This window comes from Gekko japonicus, unplaced genomic scaffold (assembly GCF_001447785.1).
Source record: "Gekko japonicus isolate JY-2015 unplaced genomic scaffold, Gekko_japonicus_V1.1 scaffold36, whole genome shotgun sequence".
NCBI lineage: Eukaryota > Metazoa > Chordata > Lepidosauria > Squamata > Gekkonidae > Gekko > Gekko japonicus.
In genome coordinates this window covers 244032-259978 of record NW_015164182.1, presented here as the reverse complement: position 1 = coordinate 259978, position 15947 = coordinate 244032, and the positions used below count along the sequence as shown (strand labels likewise).

Sequence of the window (15947 nt, the reverse complement as noted above, 5' to 3'; positions counted from 1 at the left end):
CGCGGGCGCGGCACTCGGAGAGCCGCGACAAAAAGCGGGTAGGCAGGCGGGCAGGCGGGCGGGCGAGGAAGGCAGGGCTGGCACAAAGGGCGGAGGGGGGAGCCGGGGCGCGGGCGGGCACTGCGGCACCGGCGCCCTCCCGAGGCCAGGCAGCCGGAGCCCTCCCCCGGGACTCGGCGGGCGTGCTGGGCGCCGGCAGGCGTCCCTGGCTCCCGACGGCTGAGCGTCCAATTCTAGCCGGGCGCGCCAGAAAGCGAGTGCGCCCCCTGCCAATGCGGCCAGTGCGCCGAAGCCGAGCAGCAGCCCGGGAACGTAGCCTCTCGGGACGGCCACCTGGCCCTCTCCGCCTGGCGGCGCATCTTCGGAGGGGGCGGAGACGGGCCGTCGGAATCCGCCCCGGGGGGACGCCCGCGGGCTCCGCGCCTCGGCCGCCCCTAGCCCCTGGAAGCGCTGGGCCTGCCAGCAAGTTCGCCACGCCGCTCGGGCCTCCGGGAGGACCGGATGCCATCGTCAGGGGCGCGGAGCCATCGCTTGCCCCCCCGGAGGCGGGGATCGTCTGGGAGCTAGGCTGCCCGCAGAGAGCGGAGGCACGATCAGCCATTATGCCTCTCCGACAACCAGCCTGGCTTGCCAGTCGCAGGGTGAAATGTGTCCTGTGAATTAGTAACGCGGGCCTGATTAGCTGGACAGGGCTGCGGAGACCGGAGGGAATTCTGAATCGGGGACTTTTCCGATCACAAACCTTGTGATGATTCTTTTCGATGTGACAGTTTGAGGACGGTGAAAAAGTTGCTGTTCCTCTGCTGACACGGGCAGAACTTGGCACGGACTGTGTGCTTAGTGCAAAATTTGTCGGGGAGAAACTTGAGGGAAAACCTGCTGCTTCAAATTACCTGTGCACTAGCTGTTGTTTGCCTGCACCAGTGATTCAGATCTATCCGTGCATTCCCCCCACAACACACCACTTGTGAGAACTGGTAATTTGTCTCAGGCAGTGTTCCCACTAAGCTGAGTCAGTGTGTGCCAGCTCACAGTTTTTTAGCCTCTGGCTGAGACATTTTTGTCTTCGCTTGGGAAGGATGGCTCTAGAGCAAACTAATTCAAGTAGCAGCCAAATTGCTCGCTCACAACTTTAAGGTCAGTAGCTCAGAAAGTAGCATTTTTGCTCACAGGACTCCACATCTTAGAGGGCGCATTGGTCTCAGGGCCTCAAAAACCTTGAGTTTACAGCCACAAGGTTTGAAATAGGGAGATGTTACTAAACCGTGGTTGCTTCCACACAGAGGTTATGCTCTGGTTTGGCAGCCAGACCAGAGCAAGGTTCTTTGGGAGCATTTGCACAATGTTGTCCCCTAATCATCCACTTCCCAGGTTTTCTCTTGCTTTTATGCAGTCTTTCCCAAACTTGGTTTGATAAGACCTTTTGGGGGTAATTGTTGTCAAAGCCCCTTTGCACATCTGGTGGATGGGAAGGTGCTCATTTCCCGTTCCAACTCATTGGCACAATATTCATTGCATCAGTCCCACCACCTAGCTGCCATCTCACACAGTCCCTGCACCACTAGAGGGCTTTTTTTTAAATCAGGAATTGCTGTGCTGCTATAGCAATAACATTATGGCAGGTTCTTTTGCTTTGCAGTACTACTCTGAATTTCCCAGCTTTCATTTTTTAAAAATGACTCTAGCCCTTTTTGTCACCCAGCCAAAAGGCATAGAGACTTATTCTTTAAAATGAATACTGGGAGTAAATAGGAGCGAATAAATCATGGCAAAATATTACAGTTTTTAGTGCGCTATAGCAATCTAGCAATTGCCAGTTTTTAAATAAGCCCTCTAGTGGCATGGGGTGGGGAATGGTGGGCATGGAGGGCCAAGGAAAGGAAGGGCAAAAATGCCATGTAGGCACTCCATCACCCCTGGGAATACCTCTTATTTTCAAGAGCAATGAGAGCTACATGGAAATTTGTTACGTTGTGGAAGCAGCCAGAGAAACAAGTTTTCATGACACTAACAACACAGACTTGCCATTCCTGGGCTCAGGCCGGACTACCTGACCATGGTGATTGATTCAGCTCTTGGATAGGGTCCACCAAGGTGCTGAATTGCTTCCTTTCTTCCAACAAAGCTTTTCTCCTTAGTGGAAGGAGTGGCAGCACTTTCTGATGTCCCTTTGCACACACCTAATCATGAAGCGGGTTGCAAATCTTTCATTTGCTGTGAGTGCACAAAGCTGCCATGTGTTAAACCAGCACCCAGTGTTGTCCGCCTTCCTGCAGGCCAGATTCAGCTCATTCCAAAGTACATCTCATGAAATTCAAGAGGATAAGGACCAAAAGAGGCATGGCATGGGAGATACTTGAAGTGACTCTCTCTTTTTAATATACTGTAGCTGGTGGAGGCTCCAAATTTGGATGGAACCATAGCTGGGGTGGTGGTTCAGGGGCTTAACTCTTGCCCCGTGGCTTGTTTCTCCTATAAGGATTCCCACAGATGCACCTGTTTTCCCCTGCATAGGAAGAAAGATAGCCCATATATCGTTTCTGTTAGGGAGAAGAGGTTATTGATCATGAAAAACATCTTTGCAGGAAAAAGGTTAAGCATCCTTTTAAAAACGAAGCTCCCAATAAAACTGGGAAAGACTTCAAGTGTCTTCATACCATGTGTGGCCTTTCCTTCTGTCTTAACATGTTTGAGATTGCAGCCTGTCACAAGTGCCTTAGGGAGCAATCTGAAGTCAGTCTACTCAAAAGTACGACCCACTCAATAGCTCTTATTCCCAGGAGAGTGTTAGGATTGCAGCCTTAATGTTTCTTTTAAATTAACATCTTTAATATTAAAACCTCCCCCCCCCAATATTGTTGTATGTAGAAAATGGAGACAATTTGTTCTCTTTTTCTAGAGGACTTCATCCCCGTTTGAGCATGGAGATTTCTTCCCACCAGTTCCACCTCCTGCAGCAGTTAAATGAGCAGCGCAGGCAGGACCTATTCTGTGACTGCAGCATTTTGGTTGAGGGGAAAGTCTTCAAAGCCCATCGGAATGTGCTTTTTGCCAGCAGTGGCTACTTCAAAATGCTCCTTTCCCAGTGCTCTAAAGAAGCCAGCCAACCCACAACAGCCACCTTCCAGGCCTTTTCTCCTGAAACATTTTCCGTTATCCTGGATTTTGTGTATTCGGGCAAACTCTCCCTTACTGGACAAAATGTGATCGAGGTCATGTCGGCTGCCAGCTACCTGCAAATGACCGATGTCATTAGCGTTTGTAAGACGTTCATTAAATCTTCCTTGGACATCAGCGAGAAGGAAAAGGATCGCTATTTCAGCCTCTCAGACAAGGAAGTGAACTCAAATGGTGTGGAACATTTGTGCCTCTACGGGGGTGGTGGCTGGAAAGTGGAGAGCAGCCCGCCCCATGTGCACTTAAGCCCAGATCAAGGGACATGTATAGTCAGTGGGAATTCGTGGAGCAGTTATAGCTATTACCCATCTGCTCAGCGGAATGCCCAGCAGCTGTCCAAGCAAGAGCAATGGCAAGATTCCATGAAGAAAAGCAGCAAGCACATAGGATTGCCACAGCCCGCGGACATCCCTCACTATAAATCGAGCAAACTGGAAGAGCATGCTTCAGAGCCTGCAAGCCACGTTCCTGCCTCGGAAGAGGACGTCCAGATTGACTCGGAAGGGGATTCTGGTCACAGTGGCTACCAGTACAGTCAGGGATCTGATGCCCTCCCGAGAGGCTTGGCAATGCCACAGCAAGAGCACGAATCCCCCCATTCTGCCGGCAAGGTGAAATCACCCAAGGGGGATGAGCAATATCCCAGCATGCACTCAGTATTGGGCGTAATGGGGAGCTGGGCCGACGGTAAGGCTATACCTTTAGTGCAGGCCTGTTTTTCACTGACAGATGGTTATTGTATAATTAAAAATAGTTACCAGTAATGATGACTTGCATGGGCTAAATATTATGTGCACTAAAAAACACCCAGAACCATCTTAGCTTGTAATTCCACTGTGCACAAGATGTAGTTTTATGGTCCCAGTGGTTTGGATCCAGGAGAAAGGCTTATGGAAGGACTTGGTGAAGCAGAGCATTCCCAGGGCTGCAGGGGAGGGACTAGGGTGACAAAATCCCCAGGACCCAAGTCAGTTGGAGGACCCCTCATGCGGCATCCAGCCAAATACCTTTCCATTTGTTACCTTTAATGCAGTTCTGGTTGCAGCCACTAGGGGTGCAGGGAAACCTGAGCACTGTAAAAAGCATTGTATCATCTCGGACTCACCTTTCTGCAAGACTGAAGCAAACTTGCTGAGCATGTTGCCTATCGTGAAGATAACCTGCATCAGGGTATTCCAATTCCCTTCATTTTTTGGACTGCAACTTCCATCATCAATCTGGGGTTGGTGGCCAGTTTTTAAACACGTAGCATTATTTTCTGATGAGTTATGCCTGCCTAGAACAGAGACCCTTAGCTTCCATTGGAACAGGGGGGGGGGGTTGTCTTGAGATAATCTGGGTTAGGATATTCCCATACCTTTCATTTTTGGCCCCAGAACCATCCTGAAGCTCCTAGCTAATATTGAGTTTCCTAGTTTTATTTTCTGATGTGTTGTGCCTGCCGCAAATGGACAGATGAACAGGCAGGCTGTTTCTTTAATTACTATAGATTCAGGGTAACACCAAGATTTATTTTGTTATGATATTTTGTTTTGATCAGGGTCATACGGGAAGGCAGGTGGAACCTTTGGGTGCCCACGGTAGCTCTCATCAGCCTTCTCCACCTTCTTCCCCCAGCTGCCTGCTGCTCATCTGGAAAATCCTTTGTTGGGACCCTCATGAACAACACAGTACAGGGGTGTGATTTCTTGTACCAAGTCCTTCCATGATCTTTTTCATGGGATCCAACCTAATGCATTTTTGAGCGTTTAGCACTCTTTATCAATGTTTGTATGGGGAAGAGAATTTATAATTTTTTTTAAAAAGAGAAATTCTAGATCAATCGTTCCTTCATCAGTTCAATCATGTACAGTCTCTAGAGACATACAACCAGGTTTGGAGGGATGGCGTATACATTTTCTAAATCAAGTAAATAATTAATACCCAAGTCCTAACATGGACAGAATTTGTACTTACATCCTCAGTTTTGTGTTTTCTGTTCCAAAAATTATTGCATTGGAACAAGCCTTTTCCCTGATTCCTTGTTACGGGTTCTTGAAGAAGCTGCAGTGATTGTGGGAGATGGGTAAGCTCCTTGCACAAATTGAAAAGGGAAGACTTCCGAAAACAGATATATTCCATTGTTGAAGAGCAAAATAAATTATTTGGAGTCTATTTGTGCTTCTTGCTCCCTCTAGAAATGTTTTATTGCCTCATAAATTTGCAATACTACCTTTAGTGTGTTACACTTTCTCAGTGTTGCATATTGTTTAAAAGTGTACATGGTTGTTACAACTGTACAAAACGGATTTATTTTAAAACTGATTTAGGAACAGTTTCCTTTGTGTTCTGTTTCTTATCTTTGTCTTCTGTTGGAGGGAGGGGGACAGTGCCAACTGAAATGCTTTTATTAATCAATTAAAACATTGAATATATGCAAATCATCTAGGGCACTTCCTGGCACCAAAGGTTGTACCCACCAGGTCTGGTGGGGCCATAGACACATGTGCTAAAGAGCCACACCTCAGCCAGCTGATCAGCGGTGGCTGGACCTTTCAAAGTCAGACAGTCCCTTCTCTTGTGGTTCCACCCTTTGGGTAGGAAAGGGGGGTGGCTGGAGGAGGTTGTTACAAGGCAGCCATTGGTTTTTCATGGGCATGCCCCCCTAGGGTTTCTGGGTATAGGTACTGGGCATGCCCCAGGCAAGGCTAGAGCCTTTAAAAGGCTTGAGGGAAGAGGCTAAGGAGGGTGTAGAAGAAGATATTGGATTTATACTCTGTCCTTCACTCAGAGTCTCAAAGCAGCTTACAATCTCCTTCTCTTCCTCTCCACACAACAGACACCATGTGAGATAGGTGGGGCTGAGAGAGTTCTGAGAGAACTGCTCTCGAGAGAACAGCTCTGAGAGAACTGTGACTGTCCCAAGGTCACCCAGCTGGCTGCATGTGGTGGAGTGGGGAATCAAACACGGTTCTCCAGATTAGAGTCCACTACTGTGAGGAGGTGGAGTAGGGGGCTTCTTAACCCTGCACTCCCTTTGGTTTGAGGACACAGGAAATGGCTTCATACATGTTGGATCCTGATGTACAATAGCTGTGGACCAGGACCTGGCAAACTGGTGGAGAATGCAGGCACTGTGACCCAAGCCTGTTTGGTGATCCACCCTTTCTTACCTTACCAACCCAACAGCAAGGTCTGGCTTCCCTCTGAAAAGCGAGCAGCTACTGCTGTACCAATTGAAGCCCAAGCCATTCAGCCTGCTTCATGGCCCATGATGGAATTGGCCCAGTTTGGCCAGTGGTTTGTGGAGCATCAGGAGAAGGTTCTCCGAGATATAATTCAGCAACAGGAGTCACAGGGCTCTTTTCTCAGGGATTTACTCTAGGGCTTTGAATCTGGCTCTGACCCTGCCCCAAGAGAGAGTGGCCCAGCTACATACCTGCCACTATTCCAGCTGACTAATCTTGGCCCAGAGGGTGATGTGGATACCTTCCTGACTACATTTGAATGCATGGATGAAGTAGCAATAGACCTTACTATCCAGCTGTTATTTGCATTGATTGCCCCGGCCTCTTCTCCCAGTTTTCTATGCCATAAAAAATAACTGGAAAGGGGGGGAGGTTGGGTTCTGGTGTTTCCATTTGCTTGAGGCTTTTGCAGGAAGCAGCAGCATGATGTGGATTCGCTTGTTACTAAGGTCCCAACATGCCTGCCAAAGGACCTGTCAACAGGTGTGCTCTGGGAGTTCTGTACTCAAACTCAATTCCACGGGCACATGTGGGCCCTGTTCAGATTGGGACCATGGGGAGGGGAGCTTAAGCTTTCCCCCAACCAAGGGCTGCCAGGTCTCTCACTTGAGTAAAATGATAGCGTTCCAGTCAATCCAAGAGCATTGCCCTGATAAGATGACATCACTTACCATTTTGGAGCCAGTTTGGTGTAGTGGTTAAGTGCACGGATTCTAATCTGGGAGAACTGGGTTTGATTCCCCACTCCTCCACTTGCACCTGCTGGATGACCTTGGGCAAGCCGTAGTTCTGATAAGGGCTGTCCTTGAAAAAGAGCAGTTTCTGTCCGAGCTCTCTTAGCCCCACCCACCTCACAGGGTGTCTGTTGTGGGGAGGGGAAGGGGAAGGAGTTTGTAAGCCGCTCTGAGACTCCTTTGGGTAGTGAAGGGTGGGGTATAAATCCAATCTCCTCCTCCTCCTCCTCCTCTTCTTCTTCTTATGGTTTTGTGCCAGAAGTGACATTGGAGCAATGCCAATGTATATGTTCTTGCTCCTCAAAAGCTCTGGCCAGTTGCCAGAACTGGGCTTGCAACCCTGAATAATTTTTCCAACCTGAAACAGCTCCACAAAGCCATTGTTTTGGGGAAACATACTTGTAGCCCATCAGTACACGTGAATTTCCCAATATGAATCATTGGATACGTGTGCAAAATTTTCCCCAATTCAGGATTTGTTCCCATATGGAGAGTAGTGGCTCTCAGGGGGACTTTCTGGTTGGGACAACAGTGTGGGAGGGGAGGCTTATGCAAGTCCTTGCCTGGGAATTAAATTCCAAACATGAACATTCAGAGCACACCCATTGACAGGACCCATGGCAGACATGTGAGGGGGACACAAGGATTTTGTAATCTGATTTAATCTTCAGTTGCTTCTGCTTCTGTCTTCCCCAGTGGTGCCTTTGGCAGCACTGAGGAAGGGGGAAGCTATTTGAAGCTCTGCCCATTCTTGGCCTCCAGAGCCCTGCAGGAGATGGAGCAATCCTGCCTCTATCCTTGGGTTGCCAACCCCCAGGTGGGGTCTGGAGAGCTTTTGAAGCTATAACTGATCCACAGATGACAGAGATCAGTGCTGCTGAAGAAAATGCCTGCTTTGGAGGGTGGATTCTGTGTCATTAGATTGCCCTAAGGTCCCACTTTCCCCAAGCTCCAACCCAAAATTTCCAGGAATTTCCTAACTTAGGGTTGGCAACCCTACCATATCTTCATGCAGTGCCAGAAGACTGAGAGGGGGGGGTGTTGTGGGCCTTGCTTTATTTCTAGTGGGGCTTTTGCAAAAGGTGTTATAGCACTAGTGGGATGGGTCTTGTAGTCTCCTTCTGCAAAGCCAGCACCAAAGGAAACAGACTTCTCCCTGCCCTGTGGTCATTGAAATGTCCAGGGAACTCAGGGTAGAGGCTAGGATTGCCAACCTCCAGATGGTGACTGGAGATCTCCCGGAATCACAACAGATCTCCAGGCTATAGAGATCAGTTCCCCTGGAGAAAATGGCTGCTTTGGAAGGTGGACTCCAAGGCATAATACCTTGCTGAGGTCCCTCCCCAGGCTCCACCCCCACGAGTCTCGAAGAATTTCCCAGCCCAGATCTGGCAACCCTAGTAGAGGCACACACCTGTGGTGAGCTTGTGACATTTTGATCATAGAGCTGTTTGCATTCTACAACTGCATTGTGCAAGCACAAAACGTAGTAATACTGCGTGCAAACTTCTCAGCTGCCCCCAAGAACAAATCAGTCATCTGTAAAGATGCAGAGGGGCTTGAAAGCCCCATGCTGGGGACTGGCCAAGGGGTCCTGTGGGCAGGACATCAGTGTTAACTTTGGTGTAGTGTTTAGGAACGCGGACTCTAATCTGGGAGAACCGGGTTTGATTCCCCACTCCTCCACATGCAGCTGCTGGTGTGACCTTGGGTCAGTTACAAGTTCTTTCAGAGCTGATATCTCACGAGCAGTTCTCGAAAAAGCTCTCTCAGGCCCACCTACCTCACAGGGTGTCTGTTGTGGGGAGGTGAAAAGAAAGGAATTCGTAAACTGCAATAAGACTCTTTTGGGTAGTGAAGGGCAGGATATAAATCCAATCTCTTCTTCTCCTCTTAATGGGCTTTTGCAGCTTGCCACAAGTAGCAGAAGCAGAATTATGCTGAATAAATATTTGCACATTTGTCTAATCTGTATAATTCATTCTAGTTGCATAACTTTGTTTTTTTTTTTTAAGCATTGGGTATGCAGGCCTGGTCAGTTGGTGTTTATATTCAGAGAAGGTACAGTTTTTCCCTTTTTTACCAGGACTTGTTCTTCCAAACAGATGATCTGCCCAGGATGAGATTCAAGTGCCCCTTTTGCACTCATGTGGTGAAACGGAAAGCAGACCTGAAGCGCCACCTTCGCTGCCACACGGGAGAACGGCCTTACCCCTGCGAAGCATGCGGAAAGCGGTTTAGCAGGCTGGACCACTTGAGCAGCCACTTTCGGACAGTATGTATTTTCCATCATAGTCATTGAGCCACAGCCCTCTTTGTACACTAATAAGCAAGCGTGATGTTCAGAAACATTCACAGTGACCTCAGTCAGGAGACTCCACTTGATGCTGTCACTAAGCTTCTAGGCAGCTTACTAGGGTTGCCAGCCTCCAGGTGCTGGCTGGAGATCCCCTGCTATTAGAACTGATCTCTGGGCAACAGAGATCAGTTCCCCTGGAGAAAATGACCACTGAAAGGTGGACTCTATGATATTGTACCCTATTGAAGTCCTTCCCCTCCCCAAACTCTGCCCTCCTCAGGCTTCACCCCCCACAGATCTCTAGTTTTTTCCCAAATTGGAGCTGGCAGCCATCCAGATCAGCTTCCCAAAGAGCTTGTTTCTCAAAGGGCACTGAGGTAAAGCCTACGTAAATTGTAAATGTTAATAAATTACGGGCATGATTCAATCAAAGTTAAGCCTTTTGAATTCGGGGGGGGGGGGGGGGTTAATCACGAGCAAAATTTTGAAATTAGCAGAGCTTGATTTTACTTTGGCTGGATCATTGCCCTATATTATTATTTTTGCTGGATTTCTAGTCTGGAGCATCTCAAGGGCTAAGCAACAACAGAGTATACTAAAACCAAAGTTTGTTTATAATTCTTTTCTCCTACCCTTCCTTCAAGGCTATCAGGATTCTTCCGTCTTCCATTTTATCCTGACAAGAACTCTTTGAGGTAGCTTCTGTTGAAAGGGAGCAGTTGGCCCAAGGCCATCCATAGCTGAAATCCGTGTCTTTCCATTCCTAGTTTGACTCTCTGACTGTCCACTTGCTGGGTCTTTGGTCTAATGCAGCATGGATCTGCTTACATTTTTATATTCACTATACTGTATTTTACTTCTTTACTCAATGAGTGCTTAAAATGTGGAATTTGCTGGCAGGATGTAGTGATGGTCACAAGCATACATGACTTTAAAAAGGGGTGTTTTTTGGTGTTTTCACACATGCTAAATAATGCAGTTTCAATCCACTTCAGTGACCATTTGTAAGTGGATTTTGCCATTTCACACAGTACAATCCTTTTGAAAAGTGCAATGAAGTGGATTGAAAGTGAGTTATTTAGCACCCATAAATTCATGATTCATTAGTGGCTACTAGCCATGACATCTAAAGGGAACCTCCACATTCAGAGGCAGTTAGCCTCTGAATCCCAGTGCCAGGAGGCAACATCAGGGGAGTTTGGCCTCTATGCCCTGTTGCTGGCTCTCCCGAGTAACTGGTTAGCCAATGTGTGAAACAGGATGCTGGGCTAGATGGACCACTGCACTGATCCAGCAGGCTCTTATTATGTGCTGAAACTATTTTTTTTAAATAAAAACCTATAAAATGCCTACTAATATAAACACAATACCATAATTAAAATTACCCCATACCATATAGTTCCATTTCTGTTACTGAAAGATGTCTGGTTACAGTGATCTAAAGAAATTGTGTACTGATCTATGTAGTTAATTACTCAGTGAATTGCTTAATTTAGCAATTAATGCCTTCTGCCTGTCTAGTGTATATCACAACAGTAGCTTGCTATGAGTTATTGAAACAACTAATTTTTTAAGCTTAAATTCAGGAACACAGGCTGAGAAGCAAACATCTGACTGTTCCTATTTAATTTGTATGTTTACTATTCAGTAATTAACTCAGAGGAACTGTGGTGGCTCAAGTGGTTAAGACGCTGAAATGCAGGCTGTGGAAGGTTGGTAGTTCAGCAGTTCGAGACCCTAGTGTGCCGCATGACGGAGTGAGCTCCCACATCTAGTTCCAGCTCCTGCCAACCTAGCAGTTCGAAAGCAAGAAATTGCAAGTAGATAAATAGGTACCACTTCAGTGGGAAGGTAACAGTGTTCCGTGCACCTTGGTGTTTAGTCATGCCAGCCACATGACTAAGACATGTTTTGTCTTTCACCCATGTGCATAAGCATGTGTCCAAAGTTCTGGCTCCTTTTTGACAGCACTATAATTTCTCTGCCAAGTACTCTGGCCCCTCTAAGTCTTCTTCCCTTTGCCTCTCTTCCATGGAATACACCGGGGTGTGTGTGCAGATTTACATGAGAGTAGTCCCATTGACTTTAGTGCATTTACCCTCATGCCAATCATGGGATGCTCTCAGATTCTGATACAGAAACAGGAGAGAGGGGTTGGGGGGAATTTGTCACTCGAAAACAACTCCCCTGGGGACTCCCGATCCAGAATGACTACTGGGCCAGGGGCGATTATGTACTTATCTGAACATCACTTGTTGTTGTTCAGTTGCACAGTCGACTCCGACTCTTCGCGACCCCATGGACCTACTCCCGCCAGGCCCTCTTGTCTTCCGCCGTTTTCTGTAGTTGGCTCAATTTTCATGTTCGTTGCATCGATGACACTGTCTAACCATCTCATCCTTTGCCGTCCCCGTCTTCTTTGACCTTCAATCTTTCCCAGCATCAGGGTCTTCTCCAGTGAGTGCTCCCTTCTCATTTGGTGGCCAAAGTATTTGAGCTTCAGTTTCATTATCTGGCCTTCCAGGGAACAGTCAGGGTTGATTTCTTTTAGGATTGACTCATTTGATCTTCTTGCAGTCCAAGGGACTCTCAAGAGTCTTCTCCAGCACCATAGTTCAAAAGAATCTATTCTTTGGCGCTCGGCCTTCCTTATAGTCCAACTCTCGCAGCCATACATGACTACTGGGAATACCATTGCTTTGATCATGCGGACTTTTGTTGGCAGGGTGATGTCTCTACTTTTTATCATGCTATTTAGGTTCGCCATCGCTTTCCTCCCAAGGAGCAGGCATCTTTTAATTTCATGGCTGCTGTCACAGTCTGCGGTGATCTGGGATCCCAGGAACGTGAAGTCTGTCACTACTTCCACGACTTCCCCTTCTATTTGCCAAGGAGTGATGGGGCCGGATGCCATGATCTTAGTTTTTTTGATGTTGAGCTTCAAGCCCACTTTTGCGCTCTCCTCTTTTACCCTGAGCAAGAGGCTCTTTAGGTCCTCTTCACTTTCTGCCATTAGAGTGGTATCGTCTGCATATCTGAGGTTGTTGATCTTTTCCCCAGCAATCTTAATTCCCGCTTGTGATTCATCCAGGCCAGCATTTCGCATGATGTACTCTGCATATATATTAAATAAGCAAGGTGACAGTATACATCCTTGTCGTACTCCTTTTCCTATGCTGAACCAATCAGTTGTTCCGTATCCGGTTCTAACTGTCGCTTCTTGGCCCTTATACAGGTTTCTCAAGAGACATGTGAGGTGGTCTGGTACTCCCATCTCTTTAAGGACCTGCCATAGTTTGTTGTGATCCACACAGTCAAAGGCTTTAGCATAGTCAATGAAGCAGAAGTAGATATTTTTCTGGTACTCTCTTGCTTTCTCCATAATCCAGCGAATGTTGGCAATATGATCTCTCGTTCCTCTACCTCTTCGAAACCCAGCTTGTACTTCTGGTAGTTCTCTATCCACGTACTGTTGAAGCCTAGCTTGTAGGATCTTGAGCATGACCTTGCTAGCGTGTGATATGAGTGCAATTGTGCGATAGTTTGAACATTCCTTGGCGTTGCCCTTCTTTGGGATTGGAATGTATACTGATCTTTTCCAATCCTGTGGCCACTGTTGCGTTTTCCAAATTTGCTGGCAAATGGAGTGCAGAACTTTAACAGCATCCTCTTCTAAGACTTTGAATAGCTCAGCTGGGATACCATCACCTCCACTAGCTTTGTTGTTAGTAATGCTTTCTAAGGCCCATTTAACTTCACATTCCAGGATGTCTGGCTCGAGGTCAGTGATTATACCATCGTGGTTGTCAAGGACATCGAGGTCTTTCTTGTATAGTTCTTCTGTGTATTCTTGCCATCTTTTCCTAATCTCTTCTGCTTCTGTTAGTTCCCTACCGTTTTTGTCCTTTATCATGGCCATCTTTGCATGGAACGCTCCCTTGATTTCTCCAATTTTCTTGAAGAGATCTCTAGTCCTTCCCATTCTATTGTTTTCTTCTATTACTTTGCACTGTTCATTCAGGAAGGCCTCCTTATCTCTCCTTGCTGTTCTCTGGAAATCTGCATTCAGTTGGGTAAATCTTTCCTTTTTGCCTTTGCCTTTTGCTTTCCTTCTTTCCTCTGCTTATTTGTAAAGCCTCATCAGAAAGCCACTTTGCTTTCTTGCATTTCTTTTTCTTTGGGATGGTGGTGATTGCTGCCTCCTGTACAATGTCACGAACCTCCTTCCATAGTTCTTCAGGCACTCTCTCTATCAAATCCAGACCCTTGAATCTATTCTTCACCTCTACTGTATATTCATCAGGGATGCGATCTAAGAAAAAAAAAAGGAGGCAGAAACAGAAGGGAAGGTTCAGACTTCCTAAACAGCTTGACTTCATAAGAGGGGATTTCAGACATCCAGAAACATGGGATGGATGTGCTGACATCCATAAGCACCAGACTTTCTCCGGTGGCTGTTTACTCTGCATCCAACTTGTCATATGACAGGGTGAGTACGACTGGGGAACAGGTGCCTGTGTGACCCAGCCCATTGAATCCGTAAGGAAACAGCAACTATATCGGGCCGTCTGACCATAGCCTAAGGCTACCAAAAACACAGGTGAACAGATGATAGCCCATGAGCCACATCTAGCCCTCAGGAGCTTTTCATCCAAGCTCCAGGCTGCTTGTCAGGAGCATCAGTTTAGCAGAGTGATGCTCCCCTGAAATTGTTCAACTGGTTTAGGGCTGAATTCCATTAAGAGCAGCAAAGTTGGGAGAAAAGGGATGGCATCCAACTTGAAGCCCTCAAGCTGGAAATTTACCACCCACCTGACCTTGAGAGTTTGAGGCAGAGATGAGATTTGAATCAGGGACCCCGTTTATCCAACCTCATCCTTTACACCAGGTGCAATTTAAAACTGACCCACACAATATCAGTATACAGAATTATACATTGAACAGACACTGTTGAAGTACAAGAACTTCTTCCAAGGTCTAGTACCCATCCTTGTTTTTGTGTCCTAACTTGGCTAGTCTTGATGAAGACATTGTGGGTGTCCATCTCAAAATAATTCTTCTAACCAAAGGGGCGTCCTTCTTCTTAGATTTTTCTTTTCATCAAACCAAGCTGAGTGAAGTTTTAAGTATCTTGATATTGAGATGGCTGTTACATGTAAAAAAAAGTGTTTTGCTTTTTTGCTTTAGAGCAATGACCAAAGATAACCCTTTCAACCTTTGCAGATCCACCAAGCTTGCAAACCCATCTGCCGAAAATGCAAGCGTCATGTGACTGAAATGACCGGGCAGGTGGTCCAGGAAGGGACGAGACGGTACAGACTTTGCAATGAATGTCTGTCGGAAGCAGGCATTGACAGCATCCGGATTGACCTGGACACAGAACCACCACCTGAGTTCCCTCTGGAAGAAGACAAGGAATCGAGCTGGAATTATGGGGAAGACAACAAGTCAGACATCGAGATCGTTGAGGACGGGTCAACTGACTTGGTCATCCAGCAAGTCGATGACAGCGATGATGAAGCAGAGGAAAAAGATATAAAACCAAAAGTTAGCTAGTTATGAATGAACTGATTGAAAGCTCCTGCCTTTTTTTGTTGCCCCTTCCTTTTGTCTTGACCATAGACTCCCAACCAGCCCGTGGTTAACACACCATCTATTATATAGGCTTTCTATGACTCAGTCTCAATTTGCATGCATTTATGGACATGCTGTGTGTCTCCTTTGAATTTAGTTACTCCCAAGTATCAATATTTTGTTGCATAAGAAAAAAAATATCCATCCCGAGATGGAATCATGTATGAACAATTTATTGCTGAACTGCGATAGTGACAACTTTTGATATAGCCTAAATGGGTCTCTTCTCAAGGTTTTTTTCAATGTTGGGGAAGGGGAGCAGCACCAAATAAAGTTGACAACTTCATTGTAAGTTACTCTATTAAAGCTTTTGCAAGCGTGAGTTTATTTTTCTCCCATGCAATCATATACATACATATGTGCTGTCTAGTTGCAGCTGATTTATGGAGAGCCCAGCAAGGGGCTTTCAAGGCAAGTGAGAAGCAGAGGGAGGTGGTCTGCCATGGCCTTCCCCTGCAGAGCCTTCCTTGGTGGTAAGTACTGGCCCTCCTCAGCTTCCATGATCTGACAAGATTGGGCTATACTATACCATCTTCCCTCCCATATGCAATCATATAAAGGTATAGAAATATTTATGATTTTTTAAAAATAAGTAGACAGTGTACTTAAACAAGAGCAAAGCAGCACAATAACAGAAAAGTTACATCAGTATTCTGGACATGACTGCTTTGAGTTTTGTGGTCAAATGTCAGTTTTGCTGATAAAGCCACAGTCCATGTTTTATAAAATCCCTCACTTCTGGATGGCAATACTGACCTTTTTCCAGTGTGTTGCTATAACCAGAGAAATATTTAAATCAATATTAAATTATTCAATAGAATTCTGCTATTGAATTTCTCATGATTCTAGCCGGGCACATTTGCCCAGTCTTTAGGC

At 46.5% G+C, this 15947-nt stretch overlaps 1 protein-coding gene across 1 annotated transcript in view; it reads left to right on the top strand.

The window, feature by feature from the left end:
• ZBTB8B (zinc finger and BTB domain containing 8B) overlaps positions 1-15332 on the top strand; it is a 33396-nt gene extending 18064 nt beyond the window's left edge. Inside the window, exons 5-8 of the mRNA XM_015408054.1 lie at positions 238-312; positions 2900-3864; positions 9244-9413; positions 14661-15332. Coding sequence (XP_015263540.1) covers positions 238-312; positions 2900-3864; positions 9244-9413; positions 14661-14993 — 1543 coding nt within the window. The 3' untranslated portion in view covers positions 14994-15332. The remainder of the gene's footprint in view (positions 1-237; positions 313-2899; positions 3865-9243; positions 9414-14660) is intronic.
• Positions 15333-15947: the final 615 nt, after the last annotated feature.